Raw genomic sequence first — 23,704 nt, forward strand, 5'->3', positions numbered from 1 at the left:
AGGCTGTTTGATTAAAAATACAGCAAAAAAGAGTCATATTGTGAAATATTACAATTTATTATGATGTCCTTCCTGTGGTCAAAGTGTCCAGTCTTCAGTGTCACATGATACTATAGAAATCTTCTCAATATGATGATTTGATGCTCAAGAAACATTTCTGATCTTTATCAATGTTGAAAGCAGCGTCATATTTTTGCGGAAATGATTATAGATTATTGTTTCCCCTCAATTCTTTGGTAAATAGAACGTTCAAAAAGAAAAGCATTTATTTCATAGCAATCAAACAGGTTTCTTGAGCATCAGATCATCATATTAGAGTGATTTCTGAAGGATCATGTGACACTGAAGACTGGAGTAATAATGCTGAAAATACAACTTTGATCACAGGAATAAATTACATTTTACAATATGTTCAGATAGAAAATATTTATTTCAAACTGTAGAAATATTTTACTATTTTACTGCATTTTTTTGAGCAAACTAATGCAGCCTTGGTTAGCAGAAGAGACTTCTTTCAATATATATATATATATATATATATTTGTAAATCATAAAGATCCCAATCTTTTGACAGGTATAGTGTAGGTGGGAAATAATTTGGGGCAAACTCAGGGCTCTTTTGTATCTCTTTTGTGCTTTCTCTAGTTTCTCGATGTTTTAGAAGCATAGTTTTGTTCCATATGATGCAGCTGGGTAATGTGTTAAATATTCTTCAAGTGTACGTCATTATTTAGTTTTTATGTTTTGCCAACCGGCTTCCAAAAACTGCACTAGACTGGCAGGGTGTGAGTCCTGTGACTCATCGGGAAGTGGGATGAAGAACAGAGAAAAGATGAGAAGTGGGAACACAAGAGTGTAGATCAATTAGAACAAAAAGAAAAGCGTTCAGCAAAAGTCTGGATGGTGTTAGACAAGAAGGGAGGAGAAAATGAAGACACAGTGAGGAAAGAGGCTCAGAGAGTATTGGAATGAACTTTGGGATTTTAGAGTTGGAAACATGCTTGTCAGGGCGATCACAGATTTAGATTAGTGATAAAATCCGATCTAAAATCCACGTCCTGAAGCAAAAACATTTGAGATCTGTGTTTTTAGATGCGTTTTAAGTAAACAAAAATGTCTTCTGGTTCCCAACTGATGGGTCACGGACAGCAGAAATATAGAGCAGACATCATGAATGTACAGAACAGAAACTCTACAGTGAGACATGGACAACAGATGGACAGGAAAAGGAACAGACCGACAGATAGAAGTGAGGTTTTGGATGAGGGGGAAGGAAAAGGCGGGAATATGACGAATGGAGAGAGAGAGAGAACAAGGAAGTAGGTTGTGGAAGAAAGAAGTGGCGGAATAACAGGATCCCAGAGGCCATTCGTTGACCCCTGACTTCCTGTTGTGCTGAACTCAAGTTATTGACTCCATACGTCTGAGTCATGTGACCTACTGAGTAGTGTGTAAGTGTGTCACATCGGGGTTATCCCATAGGCAACTGGGATTTACAATTCTCATTTCCATGTACCCTTGAGTAGTAATTGTCAGTTCATATTTGCAAGTTTCTCCTTCTGTCTATGGCACGTATTTGTAGAGTTTGTTATGAGTTATGAAACTGAGTTCTTCTTTAATCTCCTGTGTTTATGTCTATTGAGGGATGAGTCTGAGAAATGGAGATTTTCCTCATTTTCTGTCTCCCATTCCGGACATCTGTAAGTCTCTTGAGAGTCGTTTTGTCTCTCGGGTCGCTGGGCTGCCATCTGGCTCTGCTATCATGACACGTGCTGTGTGTGTGTGTGTGTGAGAGAGAGGTGGACATGTGAGTTCAATAGAAATAGAAGAATCCCTAATGGACCTGAGGACAGAAAGAGGTGTGTGTGTGTGTGTGTGGTCCTCTTGATTACTTTTCTTCTTGTTTTTACACCTTTTCTATTTCACCCCATCACTAAAACCTCTTTGACTTTCATTGTCATTTTCTCATCTTCTTCCATCTTGATCATAAATAATGTTCTTTAAAAATGTTTCATGATAAAATGTTGTGCATTTTCATGAAAAATCAGCCTTCTTATTACTTTAATGCAAACCAAAACATTCATTAAACTCAAAAGTAGTTTCTTTATTTACAATTTTTTGAGGAAATGTGCTTAACTGTGAAAATGAACTCGGATGTTCCTAAAATTACACGCCAATATTTATGTAAAAACTGTCTGGTCTGGAGATTTGTAACTTTCTGGATTTGTTGACCTCCTTCAGTCACGTTATGACAGGAAACATATATCATGACGTTCTGCCAGATTTGTCCATGTCTTCAGATTAACCCATTTCACTGATCTCTATGATCGTTTGGCCATTGCTTTTTTCTAACACTCTAAAAAAAATGCTGAGTTGTTTCAACCCAAATTTGGGTCAAATATGGACAAACCCAAATGTTGGGTTAAAAATGCAATTAAAAAAAATTACAGTTGAAAGTGAAAGTTGAAGTTCGGTTAATTTTAATTTACATTTTCAACCCAACATTTGGGTTTGTCCATATTTGACCCAAATTTGGGTTGAAACAACTCAGCATTGCTTAGAGTGTAGTGTCCTACTTTTATTTTTTATTAGCTTTGACCGACTTGATCGCTATAATCAATCAAACTAAATTGATCTGTGCAAATCTCACAACCTTGATTCTGGGCGGTTACTGGGTTGTCGCTTTACTTGTCAGAAGAGTCGATAATTAACTCTTGTCAAGGTTTAGTCATATGCATCTGCCCTTGTGTTTTGAGTGATAATGTGTGTACAGTTTATACAGAGAGTGGCATGTTACTCCTGCTGAGTGTTTATAAGATATACAAAGAAAACTAGATCTTTACGGAATCAGGTACCTTCCTGTCCAGTGTTTAGACTACGGTGGGGGACGTTTCTCTATTGTGTGGTCAGGATGTATGTCACAGAGATGTTTTCCATGTGATCTATGAGGGAGGATGTCTTGGATAAATCTAGGTTGTTCATTCACAGGATCTATCAGGTTTGATATACTGATCCAGATGTGGTTTGTGTGTGTCTGTGCCAGATGTAAAGCTCCAGATTAAGGCCAAATGTTTGCGAGTTATATTTATTATAAGAATAAGCAATGTTTCATAGTGGGCTAATATAGTTCAGCATCTGTAAGTTGAATCTGTATTTATTTTTTTCAGGCTTTAGACTGATTTGATACACGCACATTTTGCAATAAAAAAATAAATCTGTAAAATAACTGTAAACAATTTTTTTAGCAAAAAAAATACGGCGTGTTACTGTTTTTTAAATTAACAGCTTAATACCATTTTGTCTGCTATATACTGTTAAATTACAGTTTTATACCGTAGCTGACAAAACGTTATTTAGTTGTTTAGTTGTCAAAAACAGTAACACACCGTGTTTTTACAGTAGGAAGCTGGTTTACCATTTTTTGACACGATTATTTTTTACAGTTTGAGTGTGTGTATGTTTGTACATAGACACACTCAAAAATAAATCTGTAGGATAACGGTAAACTACTGGTAGTAGTGAGTAGCTAAAAAAATACAGTGTGTTACTGTTTTTTTAAATTAACAGCCAAATACCATTTTGTCTGCTATATACTGCTAAATTACCATTTTATACCATAGCTGACAAAACGTTATTTAGTTGTTTAGTTGTCAAAAACATTAACACACCGTATTTTTACGGTATGATGCTGGCAACAACAGGTGACAGTAGTTTACCGTTTTTTTGACATGATTATTTTTTGATATTGTTTGAGTGTGTGTATGTTTGTACATAGACGCACTCAAAAATAAATCTGTAAAATAGCGGTAAACTACTGGTAGTAGAGTGTGGCTAAAAAATACGGCGTGTTGCTGTTCCTTTAAATTAACAGCTAAATACCATTTTATCTATATACTGTTAAACTGTTAGCTGACAAAACGTTATTTAAGTGCTTAGTTGTAAAAAACAGTAACACACCGTATTTTTACTGGAACCACTGCTGCCAGTAGTTTACCGTTTTTTGACAGGATTATTTTTTACAGTGATATTGAGTGCGTGTATGTTTGTACATAGGTGTGTTTCATCCTGCTTTCCCATGTGAGCAGAGCATTAGTTTGTTTACAAATGTCACACATACAGTCCTTTGGGCGTATTTGGTGTGTGTGTGTGTGTGTGTTTGGGAGCATGACATTTATTGTGTGTTATTTATATAAATATTCAGTATGTAAATACCATTATTTGAAGGGACACTACCAACCTTCAACTTTGACTTTGAGTCCACCATGGCGAATTATAAACACTATCTTGTGTTTATTCAAAATGGAATACATTGAGGTTAGATGACAACAGTGTAACATACTTCTGTTTGATATTTATTGTTGATACTGTTTCAGATTTGTACACATGGTTGGCGATGTACAGTATCCTCATGATGAGAAAGACAGGCGCCTCATTATGGAAGATGTTTCTGTAACCTTCACGCTCGCTCGCTCTGCCCTCGCTGAAAGAGCGTTTTGTACACATTAGGATATGCAGGAGCCATTACTGTCTGAAAGCCTCTGACTCTGAATGTGAATAATGTTGTGATCTCTCTCATTGTTCTGATTAATCTGATGTGGTTGGGTTCATATGTGTACAGACTGAGGCGAGGTTTTGTTTGAGAGGTTTAGGATTGTGTGTTTATGGGTGTGATTGGCTATACTCCGCAAACAAAACTGGTCACAGAAATGCTCTAAATCGAACAAAACAATCATTTTGGAGACATTTAAATGTTCCCAAAATGATAGTTTTGTTAAATTTTATAGATAGTTTTGTTCAATTTTTGTTTCATTTTAAATTAAAATTAATTTTTATTTTTCTATAGTAAATATAGTAAATGCTGATGATTCAGGTCAGGTTTATGCTAGTATAGTTATTAGGTTTACAATTGTGTGTTTTGGCTATACACTGTAAAAAAAAAAATATTTTCATGATTTGTAATCACAACATTTTTTCTTTTGTCAAATCAACTTCAATAATTTATGTAGTTCAGATAACATAATATTTTGAGTTTCTGATGATTAAATCAATCTCCTTCATTGTACTAACTCAATTTTTCCATTTCAATGAACTTAAAATTTTAAGGCAACCAGGTTACTTCATTTTTTAAGTTAAACCAACAATATTTTTTACAGTGTACTTTTTTTTACAGTGTACCCAAACAAAATTGTCCCCAAAAGTTGTTCAAATCAGACAAAAAAGTCAGATAATTGTCTCAGACAGTTTTGTTTAGTTTAATATAGTTATTAAAATTAGCTGTGTATATAAACAATATAAACCAGCACTCAGTCCTCATATAGTTCATGTGTGTATTGTCTGTTGTGTGTTCTTATTTCCTCTGGCGTTTGTGGTGCTTTTGATGTAAATATCTCCTGTGGTTGTGTGATTCTGTGCATGCGCATTGTTTGTGTTTCTGATATATGGTTGAAAAAACATATTTCCCTTTGTTTTGTTTTTTCTTGTTGAAATACGTGGCTTCATAGAACTTGTCTTTCTGTCTATTTATGAATTTGTTTTTGTTTTTGTTTTTTTTATCATTTCACTGTCCAATAAGAGAATGCAGATGAAAAAATGAATTTGTGAAGAGGCTTATATCAATGTGCTTTTGAAGTATTATATTTAAGCATTTTTATTTTTTGGGGGTTGTGAGATTTTATAGAGATAATGCGCAGTGTGTGTGTGTTTGCTGTCCTGAGGATGGAATCACAATGGTCTTTCTGTCTTTGACCCAATTAGTCACAGAGCTTGTTTCTCACTCACTGCAACGATCCTGCTGTGTGTGTGTGCTATTTAACACCCATTGATTTCAAATGAAACCTCTATAAGTCGTTTGTCAAAGTTGCTTCTGACATTCATTTAGATTTTATTGCATAGTGCCATTGGAAACATGAGCACGATGAAGTGAAAAGGTCTCTCGTTCTCGTGGTTTGGTCACATGCTGTGTCCTCAAGGTCACACGGAATGCAGTCACCACATACAGGATACACACTTACATCATTCCTCTGTCGCCATGGCAGCAGCGAGGTCACACAAATACACTCACAAATGTCTTAACTTTTTGTTTTTTGTCATTACTCATGTTTTTCCTTTTGTCTCATTACAGCAAAAACCACCCACTGGTGACTGGCGCTTCACCCAGAACCAGAGGCCCGGGCCCAGCGGGTGAGTAACACACACGTACACACACATACACACACACACACACACACACACAGGTTCACTAAGATTTGCATTATGTAAACGCACAAAGTCACCTCTATTCAAAAACATTTGCGTTGAATAAATGGTTAGCACACACTGAGGTGCATATACATGAGGATATAGAGCAAGAGATGGCATACAGAAATAGATTTGCATGAGTATATGACATGTGCTGCCTTCATGTGCACCTGGGAAACTCCATTGTCATGATAAATACTTGAGGTACAATTCAGAAACATAACATGGAAGTAGTATGAACAAAAGATAGAGCCTATGTGGTGAACAATCAACACAAACTACACCTCAATTCAAAATGATACAAATTTTCACTTTTTTATCACTTTTGTTTATGGGATCAATACTAAATGTGAAGCAAATCATGACAATTGAATGATTAACACATTTTGCTGCAGCCTTTCCCACTGATCTCAATAGATTATATAAATCTGTATTATACAGATATAACTCATCACTCATCATCACCGTAACTCATCACTCTCAGAAAAAAAGGTACAAAAGCTGTCACTGGGGCTTTACCTTTTCAAAAGGTACACTTTTGTACCTAAAGGGTGCATATTGGTACCTTAATGGTACATATTAGCATCTAAAATGTGCATATTAACACTTAAAATGTACATATTAGCAGCTATAATGTACATATTAGCACCTTGTACATATTACAACTTAAAGGACAACTCCGGCGCAAAATGAACCTTTGGTCTAATTACACATTGTTACCTAGTCAACCGTTATCTGAGATTTGTTTTCATGATTGCCGAATGTAAATAGTTTTATCTCTAAAAACAGTTTAGCCTATAACGCTAGTATAATGCTAGTATATGGGGCATAGAGTAATGACAAATAAAAATCGCTTGTTATTACCACTAACAAGGCTCAAAATAGCCCCACAGTAACACGACAGCATAATAAGGGTCCCTACATTCAAACCAAAGCATTGAGAACTTTGTCAGTGTCCATACAGTTTAATAAGAAGATATTTTATACACACAGTCAACTTCGCGAATACAGGAAGAAGCCATCTTTGAAAAATAGTCTCTACCAGTCGATCTACGAACGCCGATCCAAGTGCGCTGAACTGTGCAGAATATCATATGGTCCGTTGTTTTCGGAAGAAACACAAACACGAACCGTTTTCTTCTCTTCAATATGTACACGTAGCCTACTGTTCGCGCTCACCTTATCACCTTATTCACATCTCACCAGCGCACTTGGATCGGCGTTCGTAGATCGACTGGTAGAGACTATTTTTCAAAGATGGCTTCTTCCTGTATTCGCGAAGTTGACTGTGTGTATAAAATATCTTCTTATTAAACTGTATGGACACTGACAAAGTTCTTAATGCTTCGGTTTGAATGTAGGGACCCTTATTATGCAGTTGTGTTACTGTGGGGCTATTTTGAGCCTTGTTAGTGGTAATAACAAGCGATTTTTATTTGTCATTACTCTATGCCCCATATACTAGCATTATACTATCGTTATAGGCTAAACTGTTTTTAGAGATAAAACTATTTACATTTGGCAATCATGAAAACAAATCTCAGATAACGGTTGACTAGGTAACAATGTGTAATTAGACCAAAGGTTCATTTTGCGTCGGAGTTGTCCTTTAAAATGTACATATTAACACTTAAAATGTATTAACGCCTAAAATGTACATATTAATACCTAAAATATTAACACTTAAAATGTACATATTAACACCTAAAATATACATATTGTACATATTATTAAAATGCACATATTAGGACCTAAAATGGACAAAATTTACCTTTTGGAAAAGGTACAGCCCCAGTAACAGCTTTCGTACCTTTTTTTCTGAGAGTGATGCATCATCTATAGAATTCAGAGTTTCCCACTCGTAAATTCATTTATTCGTAATCATTTCTGACTCCTTGAAAGAGACGATCGGCTGTGCACAATTTTTGCATGCACATACTGAGCGCAGTGTACATACTGCATATTGTTTGAATGAGACACTTTAGTACCCCTTACCCTACTCTAAAGAGAAAGAGAGAAACAAAAAGAGACAGAAACTAGCTGTGGTCTGAATCTTAATGTTCTTCTTCTTACAAAATGGCTGCTGTTATTCAAGCACTTACCCCTCCACCCCCAATGCCTCGATCTGCCAAGAGACAGAGACAGAGAGAGAGAGAGAGGGGCCAGAAAGAGTAAAAGAGGGGGACAGTGAGGTTTATTGCCATGCTAATGCCTGTTATAGTCGATACATTGTGCTGAAACTGATTGGTGCCATTAAGATGCCAAAGGGCTTTGACGCTTTGACTGTTTCAGTGTGATTGACAGCGACTCGTCCAATCAGGTGCTCTTGAGGGGGAGGGGCCAGTCACAGGCAGCCAATACGGTCGTGTGCCAGTTTTCACAACTCATCGGTTTCCATAACAGATGTTACACAACACATTCCATCCTGACAGGACCCGGTTTGAAAGAAGCCATTTGGAAGAAATTAAATCTTTTTGTTTAGTTTAAATTGGCAGTGCTACATGTATAGCAGCGGGCCCAAAGCCCTGTGTTTTGTTAGCAGGGTTCTTATAGTTAGTTAGTTCACTTTTAAAAAAAAACTTTTGCTGATAATTTACTCACCCACATGTCATCCAAGATGTCCACATCTTTCTTTCTTCAGTCGAAAAGAAATGAAGGTTTTTGATGAAAAAAATCCAAGATTTTCTCCTTATAATGGACTTCAATGGGGTCCAAAGATCCAAATGAGAGTTTCAGTGCAGCTTCGAAGGGCTTTAAACGACACCAGACGATGAATAAGGGTCTTATCAAGCGAAATGATCGCTCCTTTAAAAAAAATTACAAAGTTTAAGTTTTATAAGCACAAATGCTCGCCTTGCTCTGTTCTGTGATTCTGTGAACAAATCTTTTTTCGAGTCATGACTCGAAGGGTCCTAGATAAGACCCTTATTCGTCATCTGGTGTCGTTTAAAGCTGCACTGAAACTCTCATTTGGACCTTGAACCGTTTGGACACCATTGAAGTCCATTATATGGAGAAAATCCTGGAATGTTTTCATCAAAAACCTTCATTTCTTTTCGACTGCATGGACATCTTGGATGACATGGGGGTGAGTAAATTATCAGCAAAAGTTTAAATGCGAACTACTCCTTTAATATAACTCTGATTCTGTTTGACTGAAAGAGGACAGTCATGCATCTAGGATGTCTTTTTTGGTGAACTATTCATTTCAGTTTGGTTGTCCTATACCTCGTTTCCCACCAAAACATCGTAGTTAATTTGTATCTTTCTTCCAGCTCCTTCAAGCCCCAGTCCACACATGTAAGATGGACGCCGTCGAGCAGGCTGAGGTATTGAAGTGTAGCTGTCCCTGTATTGGTGCTGTGTTAGTGTCCAATAGTGACGCTGGGGCCCTCAGGGGCCGTCCTGCTCATAGAATAGAATGCAGTGTGTAGCGGTGAGCCTTGTACATTAGTGTGTGATTAGCTTTGTTGCTGTGCATCGGCATGCCATGGTTTTGGAATTGCACAACATACTGTACGTAATGTCCTCTGTGTAAACATTTGTAAGGGCTTTTATGAATAGACAATGACATCTTAGACCATCTTTTGGCCAATCTGGTCCACAGGAAGTGATTATCCAACCACAGGATGTGATAATGCTGACCACAGGAAGTGTGATTTCCTGATGAGACGCTGATTTTGGAGAAGTGAGGCGTGTTATCTTCACGCTGGTGAACAGGAACTGTTGTGTGTCGATCTGAAGTGTTCTGGCAGGATATGCGAGTTAACCCGGTTCACACGATGGTTAAGTGGTTAAAGATCCGAGCTGGTGTCCTGAAGGTCACAGGTTTGATCCTCAAACTCTGATGCTTAAATGAATTGAGATCGGCTCTGGATCTCATTAGCGCTGTTCACTCTAAAACAACATCACCCTGTTTCCCCCCCCCCGTCTTGGCACTGTGAGTTTATCCCTTTTGAAATGCTTGGCAAAAACAAGCAAAAAAGTCTTTCTCTTCTCAAGTCTCTTTCTGCTTTTCATTCTTGCACCCATTCCTTCTGTCACATTTTCCTTCATATGCTTAAAGGAGTAGTTCACTTTAAAAAAAAAAAAAAAAAACTTTTGCTGATAATTTACTCACCCCCATGTCATCCAAGATGTCCATGTCTTTCCTTTTTCAGTCGAAAAGAAATGAAGGTTTTTGATGAAAACATTCCAGGATTTTTCTCCATATAATGGACTTCAATGGGGTCCAAAAGGTTCAAGGTCCAATTGAGAGTTTCAGTGCAGCTTCAAAGGGCTTTAAACGACACCAGACGATGAATAAGGGTCTTATCAAGCGAAACCATCGCTCATTTAAAAAATAAATAAAAAGTTTAAGTTTAATAAGCAGAACCGCCTTACTCTGTTCTGTGATCGTTCGTGACTCTCAAAATGAACAAATCTTTTTTCGAGTCATTTCATTAATTTCGTATTTTGAATCAACCAAATGACTCGAAAAAAGATTCGTTCATTTTGATGAATGAGTTCGAACAGGAGAGTCACACAGAACAGAGCAAGGCGAGCATTTGTGCTTATAAAACTTAAAGTTTGTTATTTATTTTTTGAATTGAGCGATCGTTTCACTAGATAAGACCCTTATTCATCGCCTGGTTTTGTTTAAAGCCCTTTGAAGCTGCACTCTTTTGGACCTTGAACTGTTTGGTCCCCATTGAAGTCTATTATATGGAGAAAATTCTGAACCTTTTCATCAAAAACCTTAATTTCTTTTCGACTGAAGAAAGAAAGACATGGACATCTTGGATGACATGGGGGTGAGTAAATTATCAGCATTTTTTTTTTTTTAAAGTGAACTACTCCTTTAAATTCCATTTTTTTTTTGTTAGATTTATTTTCTTTCTTTCCTTTTCTTTCTTTCTCTCTCTCTTCCTCTCCCCTGTGTTTGAGTGTGTTTTGGTCCGGTCCTGCGGTGGCTCGTGTCTTGTATGCAGATGTTGTGCTGTGCTGTTGTGGTTAGTCTGGTGTGTGTGTGTGTGTTAGACTGTTTCACAGCTGCTGTCCTCATATAAGACAGGAAGAGAGACACTGACTTCCTTTTAAACCCTTTCAGAGACAGATGGCCTTTAGCATTAGCATCTTATCCTCTCTTTGTACTGAAGATGCTTGTTAGTTGTCCATACAGACCATGAGATGGTGAGATTCTCTGAATGCACATTGGATCATAAAATCAAATTCTATGCAACATTCTATAATTATTTTACATTTTATAATATTAAGCAGCAGAACAGTTTTCAACATTAATATTATCAAGAAACATTTCTGATTATTATAATGTGACACTGAAAAAATCACAGGAATAAAATATATTTTTACTATATATTCATAGAAAACAGCTATTTTAAATGTTTATTGTATTTTAAATCAAATAAATGCAGCATTGGTGAACAGAAAAGACTTGCACACTTTTAAACAGTGGTGTGTGTTTCCTGGTGTTTGGGCACAGGATGAGGAATCTCCATTATTCCTCTCACACGCAGAGAAAAGAGGACATCCGGACTGTTTTATGAGGAACAGCGATTTGTCCTTTGTTCATGTAGTCGTTACTAATTAAGGAAAGTATTTTATAGTCATCATTTTAAGGTTTAATGAACACATAATGGATTGTTTGTGGAGCTTTACTCTTCAAAAGCAAACTTCTGTTAGAGGCGAATTAATGGCGATAAGCTGAAAGTGTGTTTGTTACCGACAGTAAAGAAAGTGTGTGTGTGTAATGAGGTGATTTTTAGTGCGATCGAGGCTTTTGTTTACCGTGGATGCAAATTAAACAAGCCTTTGAAGACAAAGGCACCACACATGGAAATGTTCAGTGTGTGTGTGCGCGATGTAGCCGGTCGTTTTCGTTTTCCACTAGAGTTCCAGCATGGTGTAGTTAAAAGTAACATGGAGAATTGAGTGTGTGTCTTAAAATGCGGGCACAAAGCGCCTCACACACACGCTGCAGCTGTTGCTGATAGCAGCACTACAGAACGACCTCTGTTTTGCTGACTCTTCTTCCTCTTCCTCTCTGCAGGGCTGCTGCCACTCCTGAGGTTGCCATGGGAACCGGACCCTGGCCCAACCCCCCCACTGAGGCCGAGCAGCTCCAGGCGCTGATGGCCGCGGCTAATGGTGACAATCTCTTTCTCTCCCTATATATATTCATGTCTGTGAGCATGGGATTGAGCGTTTGTAATGATGAAAACACAGGAGACGCATGCATTCTGGGAGTGCTGGTGCTCATTTACATTATTATCAGATCACAGTTTGCATAGATTTGTGTGAATGAACACTCACAGAGAAGATTCAGTGGGCCGTATCGATATAAAGCACATCACAGCAGCATGACCTCATCCTCTCATGTTTCCCTGTATAGTTTCAGTGCTGGGTCTGAATGAGAATACATGGAAAGTGACTCATCACACATTTACTTAGTTGCTGTGGTATTTCCTCATCATTTAGATGACATTTAGGTGCCTATATGTACATTTTAGGCGCTAATATTTACGCTAATATGTACATTGTAGGTGCTAATATGTACATTTAGGTGATATTATGTGCATTGTAGGTGCTGATATGTACATTTACATGCTAATATGTACATTTAAGTGTTAATATGTACATTTTAGGTGCTGATATACATTCTCTAGGTGATAATACAGTGGTGTGAATAAGTTTTGGCACCCATGCTAAAGTTGCCTAAAAAGAGGAATAAAAAATCATCTTTTGGATATTGATCTTAATGCCTTAATTAGAAAAATGAGGAAAACTCCAACCTTTAAGGACACCAATGTTCTTTGTGAATGAATAATGTATCATAAATAAATACATGTTTTTCCTTAAATACAGGGTGCATAAGTCAGGGCACCCCTATGTTAAATTCCCATAGAGTTAAAGTCCCATAGAGAGATTTTTATTTTTAAAAGCCAGTTATTTCATGGATCCAGGATAATATGCATCCTGATAAAGTTCCCTTGGCCTTTGGAATTAAAATATCCCCACATCATCACACGCCTTCCACCACACCTAGAGATTGGCATGGTGTACTTTCCATAAGATCATCTTTCAATGCAAATCAAACCAGCTATTAGGCTAACTGAAGTAAAACCATGCCAATCTCTTGGTGTGGTGGAAGGTGTGTGATGATGTGGGGATATTTTAATTCCAAAGGCCAAGGGAACTTTATCAGGATGCTTATTATCCTGGATCCATGAAATAACTGGCTTTTAAAAATAAAAATCTGCCTGACTCTATGGGAATTTGACATAGGGGTGCCCTGACTTATGCACCCTGTATTTAAGGAAAAACATGTATTTATTTATGATACATTATTCATTTACAAAGAAAATTGGTGTCCTTAAAGGTTGTAGTTTTCCTAGGTTGTAGTTTTCCATTTTTCTAATTAAGGCATTAAGATCAATATCCAAAAGATGATTTTTTATTCCTCTTTTTAGGCAACTTTAGCATGGGGGCCAACACTTATTCACACCACTGTATGTACGCTGATATGTACATTAGATTTAGGTGCTAATGTACATTCTAGGTGCTAATATGTACATTTAGGTGCTATTATGTACATTCTAGGTGCTAATATGTACATTTTAGGTGCTGATTACATTTAGGTGCTGATATGTACATTTTAGGTTCTGATTACATTTGTGCTAATATGTACATTTAGGTGCTATTTAATGTCAATTTAATGTGTCCTTGCTGAATAAAAGCATTAATTAAAAAACAAACCTATGAACTGTAGTGTACATAAGCAGATTTGAGCAGATAGTTTGAAGACATTCACACAGACACATGAGATGCAAGTGGAATCATTTTATATGTGTTCTGCAGACTCTGAGACAGACGTTATCGAGTTATTCGCGTCCCGTCAATGTTTCCACTCTTCTGTCCAGTGTTGTTCTGTCCTGTGATCAGCCAATCGCTAGGTTTCCATCAACACAGTTGGTTTGCTTTTGTCATTGTTTTCTAGGTTAAACGCTTTGTTGAGTTTAAAAAGGGTTTCTGTTTCATTTCAGTTTCTGGCCTTCTGATGGTGTTTCCTCATGTTTTTTAATGCAACGTGAATGCACTGACACTACTGGATGAAATCATAAACTTGAGCTGAATGATGACGCTACTGTCTTTGATTTAGCTATAAAGCAGCTCTAGACAACTCATTTCACTACATTTTAGGTGCTAATATGTACATTTTAGGTGCTGATATATACATTTTAGGTGCTGATATATACATTTAGGTGCTAATATGAAGAGTTCAGATGCAAAAGCCTCTAAATGCCGTTTGAAATTTTCTTCTTTAATGATGATTTTTATCAAACTTGTATATTTAAGTTCAGTAATTTCACTTAAATAACAATTAATAGGTAATTATCATTGCCATTTAAGTGAAATCACTGAACTTAAATATACAAGCTTGATAAAAATGATCATTCTAGAAGAAAATTTCAAATGGCACTTAGAGGCTTTTGCATCTGAACTCTTCATATGTACATTTTAGTGCATTTTAGCAGATTAGAGCAGATAGTTTGAAGACATTCACTCAGACAAATGAGATGCAAGTGGAAGCATTTTATGTGTTCCGAGACAGACGTTATCGAGTTATTTGGTTCCTGACAGTGTGTCAATGTTTCCACTGTTTAAGTGCTATTATGTAATGTTTCCACATTTAGGTGCTATTATGTACATTATGTACACCTAAAGTGCTAATATGTACCATTAAGGTACCAGTATGCACCCTTTAGGTACAAAAGCGCACCTTTTGAATAGGTATAGCCCCAGTGACAGCTTTTGGACCTTTTTTCTGAGAGTGTAGAGCTGCTTTAGAGTTTTCTTCATAAGTAATGAACTTTGCAGCATTGACACTGTCATTGAACAAGTATTGTAATGCAGAAATCCCCTGAAACTCCCCTAACAGAAACTCTCTTTGGTCTGCAGAGGTGAGCGAGGCGACCAACACTCTGACCCCAGGCACCATGGGTCTGACCACCCGCTACAGTCCTCAGTTCACCCTGCAGCACATGCCCGATTACAGGCAGAACGTCTACATCCCCGGCAGCACTGCCACCCTGACCTCCAACCAGCAGCAAGTCCAGCAGCAGGCCCTGCCTCCGGCACAGGTCCCCGTCCCACAACCAGAGCCGCCCAAGGCCGCCCAGACGCCCGCCAGCAAGAAGAAGTCCACCAAGAAGGAGAAGAAGTAGAGGGCTGATGCACGATCTGTAACTAGTTGGAGAGAAATATGAGGTTAAAAAAAAAAACATTGTCAATGTTAAAACCCACTTCTCAGATTTCACACATGCATTATTTTCCTGTTCAAGTACTGTAAAATCATTTGCATATAATTCTGATCACTTTGTTTTTCATATGTCCGTTTGCCAAGTTTATGCAACACTATATTCCTGCGTATATCTAGCCAATAATGTATTCACCACATTAATACTTTACCGTGATCATGAGAGGAAATGTATTATTAAAACAATCAAAGACACATCGCCGCGTTTCATGACGTGCCCAGTAGGATGATGCGGTGTTTGTAAAAGTGCATCATGATTTTTATTACTTTTGTTATTGTTTACTAAAACACCACTATGGACTTTTTTCCTATTGATTATTTTTGATGTGTTCATGTCAGGTGATTATAGCTGCATGCTGTTTTTTTTGCGCCATGGATAATCTCCACGTCACCTGACGTCAACAAACACGCTTTTACACCGTCCGCTTTTGTTGTGTTTTTCAAATAATCGAAGAATGGATTCCCCTGTGTATCACTGAGCCAGAGTTTTGATGTTTTAAACGTTTGCTGAATGTTTTCCGAGCCATTGAAGTCCACAAACACGCAGTGGCATATTGTCCTTAATATTCAGTATTTCCAGGTTATCCTGAAGTGTTGAAGCTCTTTATCAGTGCTGGTTAGTAATGATACTCGCTATGAGTATCCGCTGTTTTAATGGTGACAAAACCTCCGAATATTTTGAGTGGCTGACATACGGCATCTTTTTTCTTTTCTTTTTTGCCATGATTGTGCAACAAGCTCAGTGAACAATTGATTTCAATAATTCAATCCTCGTCAATATGCTGTTTCAGAAGGCAACTTGTGCTCACCGAATGTACAAGCAGCACATGTTAAATGCATTAAAGAGTCTGTTAGTTGAACTTTTGTAAAGCAAATACTCATGATAAAAAATAGTCCATCCAAATGCTGATTCCGGTCCACTTTCCTAATGGCATGATGTTCCTTTGTAAATAGCAATCAGCCCTTAAAACATTAAACATTAAAGCATTAAACCTTTTCAGATAATCAGTTTAAGAGGAATGGCTTACTACTGGAATGTCATTTTATTTTTTAGAAAAAAAAAGATCAAAAATAAAATAAAGGAAAAAAACAAAACAACAAAAAAAAAACATGTCACTGTTACCGATGTAGTTCTTTAGTACTATGAAAGCCAACTAACGCACCTGTAAATAAAGAGTTTAACTTTTACTTATGAAAATAAATAGTGACACACTCTTAGTCTAGAAGTTGTGATGTTCTGCATATATTTTTGTGTTCATTTTTCTCTCTTTTCCTGTCACACTTTTCCATGAAAAGACACAAAATGGAGGACAAATAGACCTAAACGCCTCTGTTTATTAATTTGGTGATCTCTGTTGTGCTTACATGCTTCTTAATGTCTATATAAAGAATCTGAATAGATCTATTATCTGTGTGTGTGTGTGTGCGTGTATGTCTGCTGATGCTGTAATCCTGCTGTAACATCGCTGATAAGACGCTTTGATTCCCGCCTCCTGTGTGCTACTTGCATTTTATATGCTAATATTTATATTGCTGTTTTATTTTGATTTTTTTCTTCTTTTCCTGAACACTGACATTTCAAATAAAAGGTTCTCAAATTATTTGTTTCATTGTTTTGTTTTCACAGTATCACATTGTAATAACACAGCTTTAAATGTGGATCTTACAAAAATCATATTTTATATGAATTTACTTACATGTCATATTTCACCTAACAATTGTTTTTAAACATTTCCATTTAGTGGCTTACAACTGAGGACTAAACCAAGCGAGGCAAAAACAACGCAAGTGCTCAAAACACAAAGTTCAGACATTGCACGGGGTAGCATAAGCCAGATAAGCAGGAATTTAAAAGAAAACGTTTTTTATTTTATTTTTTTGAGTTATGTTAAGTGCTCACACAAGAGAATAGTTTTCAGTTGTCTTTTAAATGCTGACAGGGATTCTGCATTCCGGATGAGGGTGGTGAGGTGCAGGTGATGTTCCTTCATCCATGCCGAGATGTCCGCCAGACAGCTTCGTGAGATTCGTGCAGGTACTGTGGGATCATCCGGTTGAGAGGTAGAGCTGGGTGTCATCAGCATAGCAATGGTAGGAGAAACCACGTGCCTGTATGATGGGTCCCAGTGATGTGGTTTAAATGGAGAAGAGGCATGGACCAAGCACTGAACCCTGGGGAACTCCTGTGGTCAGTTGATGTACTTTGTATACCTCACCTCTCCATGCGACCCTGAAGGACCTACCTGTGAGATAGGACTCAAACCAGTGGAGGTAAGTTCCAGTGATGAGAGGGTGGACAGAAGGGTCTGATGATTCAGCAGACAGATCCAGGAGGATAAGGACTGTTGATTTGGAAGCAGCAATTTATGATGTGTGTGAGTGCTGGAAGAGAGATTGCTTGGAGCAGATGTGATGGGATGGGATCAAGAGGGCAGGTGGTAGGATGACTGGAGAGGAGAAGCTTAGATACTTCTGCAGCTGACAGAACAGCTGACATTTCATATATAAATATATTTGAATTTACATATTTACATTCTTCTTTTTAAACATATGAACATATTAATAAAATTGTAAATTCATTTTAGATAAATATATAAAATTAATCATAAAAAAATCCGTCTCACAAGACCGAAGCAAGACACACACAACTTGACGCAAGTGACGCAATCCATAGCAACGCGTTATAGCAACACCTCAGACTGACAGAAACGTAAAAATAAACGTGAATTTAGGCCACTTTAGTTACAGCATTATGGGTCGTTTTTTGAAAAGAAAATCCACACAAGAGCCGGGGATTTTTATTTTATTTTATCTGCATCCTGCACTTCATTTGAGTTCTCCTGGTCTGGATTTGTTATTGGGTTCTTGTATTGGGCGGTCCACCTCTTACGGTTTTATGGCATTTGTGTCTCTGATTAATTATTTTGTGAATTACTTTGCAAACCTGTGTTTTTAAAGGTGCTATAAAGTTTTTATTATTATTGTTATTTACAGTTCATATTATGCTCTGTTCATTACTGTTCTGTCTAACTAAACAAGACATTTGCATTTAAATTTGGGTTATGCAGTGTTTTTAAATTATATTTTACACTGGGGTGCCTTGAGATTTTATGCACTTTTGAAAGGTGCCCTGACTGAAAAAAGTTTGAGAAAGGCTGAGCTAATGTATTTCCACCACAGAAAAACGCTTGCTGTTGCGGAGAAGAGAAAAACACCCAAGTGTTTGGGTGCACGTGCTGAAAAGTTTATGAGCGCGCTTCCCGTGAGCGCATAATGAGCGCGCTTCCCATGCGCCTATTTGAAACAGAGGATTTGAAATAACGACCTCGAGCGCGCAAAAGACGCGATACGTGAACTAATCAGGAGATCCCCTTGACATCGCTTCTGCGCACGGCACCTTCTCAGCAAGCAGGGCGCCATTGCCAATAATTGAATCGAAATGATAAAAAAATAGAAAAACTTCGCGGCACAGAGGATTTTTTTGAACTGCTCGAGCCGCCCCCCATGTGACATGAAGAAATGCCGCCCCGGGCGACTGCCCGGTTCGCCCGTGCCTAGAACCGCTACTGATGTCCTCACATGAGGGCATCTCATGTGAGGTTAATTATTAGTTATAATTAGTTGAAGATGGGGTAGGATTGAATAAGCTTATGCTTCTTCCTACTCCTTTTCGGACATGTATATGTTAAAAAAAAAAAATTGTTGTTTTTTTTTCTCTTTGTTTTATGTATTGTTTGGTTTTTTTCTTTTTTTTTCTACATGTTTGAAATAAAAACTTTTCATTTGTTCATTCATTCATTCATCTCATAGCTTTCACCTGCATGATACAACACCAATCAGTTGACTCAAAACCGTGCTAATACACTCAAAACTCATGCAATCTTCGGATTATTAATCCACTCATGCATGTAACATACAATAAAACACACCATACAATTTTTGCATTGATTACAAACAGGTATTTACCCATTCAGACCCTGTGTCCATTACAATGGACATCACATGTCAGCCCCCTTTTTAAACTTCTGGAGCATTTCATCTAGTTTAGAAACTGCAGTCCATGAGATTGGACGTTTGTCATCCAATCAAATGCCAGTAAAGCTCTGCATGTAGTAATTATATATATATATATATATATATATATATATATATATATATATATATATATAAAACTCTACATTGAAGAGAAGCATGGCAGCACTTCACTCCAAACACAGAAGCAAGCAACATTTTCTGAGGTGTATTTACATTTTGTATATATTTTTGCCAGTATTTCATAGTTTGTATGTAAAATAGAAAGATTTAACTTATTAATTAAAGTTAAAGTTCGACTGTAGAAGTGCATGTTTTAAATCAGGATTTTTTTTAAATGTGTCTGTCCATTAGATTGGACAGTAGGTTTGAAAGCTTGTTACAGAAGTCACATTTTCAGTGATGCTGATTGAAATTTCTTTTATAAAATTTTTTTTGAAACTTTTCATGTGCAGAATATGCAGTTCTGAAGTGCTTGAACATATAGCTGATAAAAATATCTCAGATGTTGACTTTATGTGGAGTAATGAGGAAGATGGAGATGTAAGAAAAATATCCATATATAAAACTTTATAAAGTAAAATAACTTCGGGCAAAAAGAACATATGGATTTGACTTAAATCTAAAGCGCAACTTAAATATGAATATTTTAAATATTTTGTATTAATATATGTTTTTTATGGATAGATGCACTTTTATCATGGATAGATGCACTTTTATCATGGATAGATGCACTTTTATGGACTTTCAAAACAGAAACAACCATTTACAGCCAATTTAAAGCTTGGAAGGGCCAGGACATTGTTTAATATAACTCTGATTGTTTTCTTCTGAGAGAAGAATGTCATTTACACCAAGGATGGCTAGAGGCCAGGGTGATTAAATCATGGGCTAATTTAATTTTTTGGGTGATCTATGCCTTTAAAGGTATAGTTCAACCACAAATTATATTTGTCTTCACTTACTCACCCTCATGTTGTTCCAAACCTGTATGAGTTTCATACCATTTTTATGTTGGACACCATCCCGCCTGCAATCTATTGAATGGGGTTTCGGGTAGTATATTTGATAGACATTTTAACTAAAGTTCCTGTCATGATAAAAACTGTTTTACTGCACTCAGCAGGCCCCCCGGGGTACATAGCACCAAGCGCCGCCCCAAAAGTCCACCGTCCACGAACCCACTATTTTTATAATGGCATAAATGCTACGTGGGATCTCAATATCTCAGCTCTGGAAGGGTCTAGAGACTCCATTTTTGCACTCAGGTCTAAGTCTCATGGCCCTCTATCAGAATCCAGAGTTTCAAGAAGATCAGAGAAACTTTTTTTCTTGCACCGGAAAAGTGGATAAGGAGTACCCCTATCTTTTTGAAACTCTGGATTCTGATAGAGGGCCATGAGACTTAGACCTGAGTGCAAAAAAGGAGTCTCTAGACCCTTCCTGAGCTGAGATATTGAGATCCCATGTAGCATTGATTTATACCATTGTAAAAATAGTGGGTTCGTGGATGGTGGAATTATGGGATGGCGCTTGGTGCCACAGACTCAGGGGGCCCCCTGAGTGCAGTAAAATAGTTTTAATCATGACAGGAACTTTAATTAAAATGTCCAAAAAAACACTACCCAAATCCCCATTCAATAGATTGCAGGCGGGCTAAGTTGGATCTCAATATCTCAGCTCAGGAGGGGTTTAGAGCATCCATTTTTGCACTCAGGTCTAAGTCTCATAGCCCTCTATCAGAATCCAGAGTTTCAAGAAGATCAGAGAAACTTTTTTCTTGCACCAAAAAAGTGGACAAGGGGTACCCCTATCGCTTGAGTTTCTCTGATCTTCTTGAAACTCTGGAGATATTGAGATCCCATGTAGCATCTATGCCATTATAAAAATATTGGGTTCGTGGACGGTGGCTATGTGGGATCTCAATATCTCAGCTCAGGAAGGGTCTAGAGCCTCCATGTTTGCACTCAGGTCGAAGTCTCATGGCCCTCTATCAGAATCCAGAGTTTTGAGAAGATCGGAGAAACTTAATTTTGAAAAAAAAACCCGAAAGGGGTACAACTGTCGTTTTTTTTTTCGGGTCGAAATTTTGAGTTTCGATATCTCAGCTCTGGAAGGGTCTAGAGCCTCCATTTTTGCACTCAGGTCAAAGTCTCATGGCCCTCTATCAGAATGCAGAGTTTTGAGAAGATTGGAGAAACTCAATTTCTCGCCCGAAAAAAAAAATGAAAGGGGTACCACTGTCGGTTTTTTTATTGGGTCGAAATTTTGAGTTTCGATATCTCAGCTCTGGAAGGGTCTAGAGCCTCCATTTTTGCACTCAGGTCTAAGTCTCATGGCCCTCTATCAAAAACCAGAGTTTTGAGAAGATTGGAGAAACTCAATTTCTCGCCCGAAAAAAAAAATGAAAGGGGTACCACTGACGTTTTTTTTCGGGTCGAAATTTTGAGTTTCGATATCTCAGCTCTGGAAGGGTCTAGAGCTTCCCTTTTTGCACTCAGTTCTAAGTGTCATGGTCCTCTATCGAAATCCAGAGTTTTGAGAAGATTGGAGAAACTTAATTTTTCGCCCGAAAACGAAAAAAACGAAAGGGGTAACACTGTCGTTTTTTTTTTCGGGTTGAAATTTTGAGTTTCGATATCTCAGCTCTGGAAGGGTCTAGAGCCTCCATTATGGCACTCAGGTCAAAGTCTCACAGCCCTCTATCATAATCCAGAGTTTTGAGAAGATTGGAGAAACTAAGTTTTTCGCCCAAAAATGAAAAAAAACGTAAGGGGTAACACTGTCGTTTTTTTTTTTCGGGTCGAAATTTTGAAGTTTGATATCTCAGCTCTGGAAGGGTCTAGAGCCTCCATTTTTGCGCTCAGGTCAAAGTCTCGTGGCCCTCTATCAGAATCCAGAGTTTTGAGAAGATTGGAGAAACTTGATTTTTCGCCCGAAAACGGAAAAAAACGTAAGGGGTAACACTGTCGTTTTTTTTTCGGGTCGAAATTTTGAGTTTCCATATCTCAGCTCTGGAAGGGTCTAGAGCCTCCATTTTTGCGCTCAGGTCACAGTCTCGCGGCCCTCTATCATAATCCAGAGTTTTGAGAAGATTGGAGAAACTTGATTTTTCGCCCGAAAACGGAAAAAAACGTAAGGGGTAACACTGTCGTTTTTTTTCGGGTCGAAATTTTGAGTTTCCATATCTCAGCTCTGGAAGGGTCTAGAGCCTCCATTTTTGCGCTCAGGTCACAGTCTCGCGGCCCTCTATCATAATCCAGAGTTTTGAGAAGATTGGAGAAACTTGATTTTTCGCCCGAAAACGGAAAAAAACGTAAGGGGTAACACTGTCGTTTTTTTTCGGGTCGAAATTTTGAGTTTCCATATCTCAGCTCTGGAAGTGTCTAGAGCCTCCATTTTTGCGCTCAGGTCACAGTCTCGCGGCCCTCTATCATAATCCAGAGTTTTGAGAAGATTGGAGAAACTTGATTTTTCGCCCGAAAACGGAAAAAAACATAAGGGGTAACACTGTCGTTTTTTTTTCGGGTCGAAATTTTGAGTTTCCATATCTCAGCTCTGGAAGGGTCTAGAGCCTCAATTTTTGCGCTCAGGTCACAGTCTCGCGGCCCTCTATCATAATCCAGAGTTTTGAGAAGATTGGAGAAACTTGATTTTTCGCCCGAAAACGGAAAAAAACGTAAGGGGTAACACTGTCGTTTTTTTTTCGGGTCGAAATTTTGAGTTTCCATATCTCAGCTCTGGAAGTGTCTAGAGCCTCCATTTTTGCGCTCAGGTCACAGTCTCGCGGCCCTCTATCATAATCCAGAGTTTTGAGAAGATTGGAGAAACTTGATTTTTCGCCCGAAAACGGAAAAAAACGTAAGGGGTAACACTGTCGTTTTTTTTTCGGGTCGAAATTTTGAGTTTCCATATCTCAGCTCTGGAAGGGTCTAGAGCCTCCATTTTTGCGCTCAGGTCACAGTCTCGCGGCCCTCTATCATAATCCAGAGTTTTGAGAAGATTGGAGAAACTTGATTTTTCGCCCGAAAACGGAAAAAAACGTAAGGGGTAACACTGTCGTTTTTTTTTCGGGTCGAAATTTTGAGTTTCCATATCTCAGCTCTGGAAGGGTCTAGA

The 23,704-nt window shown here is 37.8% G+C and overlaps 1 protein-coding gene across 31 annotated transcripts in view; it reads left to right on the top strand.

Annotated features, from left to right (window-relative positions):
* The window catches only part of LOC120473285 (protocadherin gamma-A11), a 171,708-nt gene extending 154,554 nt beyond the window's left edge, over positions 1-17,154 (top strand). For all 31 annotated transcript variants that reach the window (XM_039663063.2, XM_089135087.1, XM_089135082.1 and 28 more), the window contains exons 2-4: positions 6,122-6,180; positions 12,287-12,384; positions 15,196-17,154. In XM_039663063.2, the coding sequence (XP_039518997.2) occupies positions 6,122-6,180; positions 12,287-12,384; positions 15,196-15,461 (423 nt within the window). In that variant the 3' untranslated portion in view covers positions 15,462-17,154. The remainder of the gene's footprint in view (positions 1-6,121; positions 6,181-12,286; positions 12,385-15,195) is intronic.
* Positions 17,155-23,704: the final 6,550 nt, after the last annotated feature.

The sequence above is a fragment of the Pimephales promelas genome, chromosome 9 (genome assembly GCF_988280905.1).
Source record: "Pimephales promelas chromosome 9, fPimPro1.hap1.1, whole genome shotgun sequence".
Taxonomy (NCBI): domain Eukaryota; kingdom Metazoa; phylum Chordata; class Actinopteri; order Cypriniformes; family Leuciscidae; genus Pimephales; species Pimephales promelas.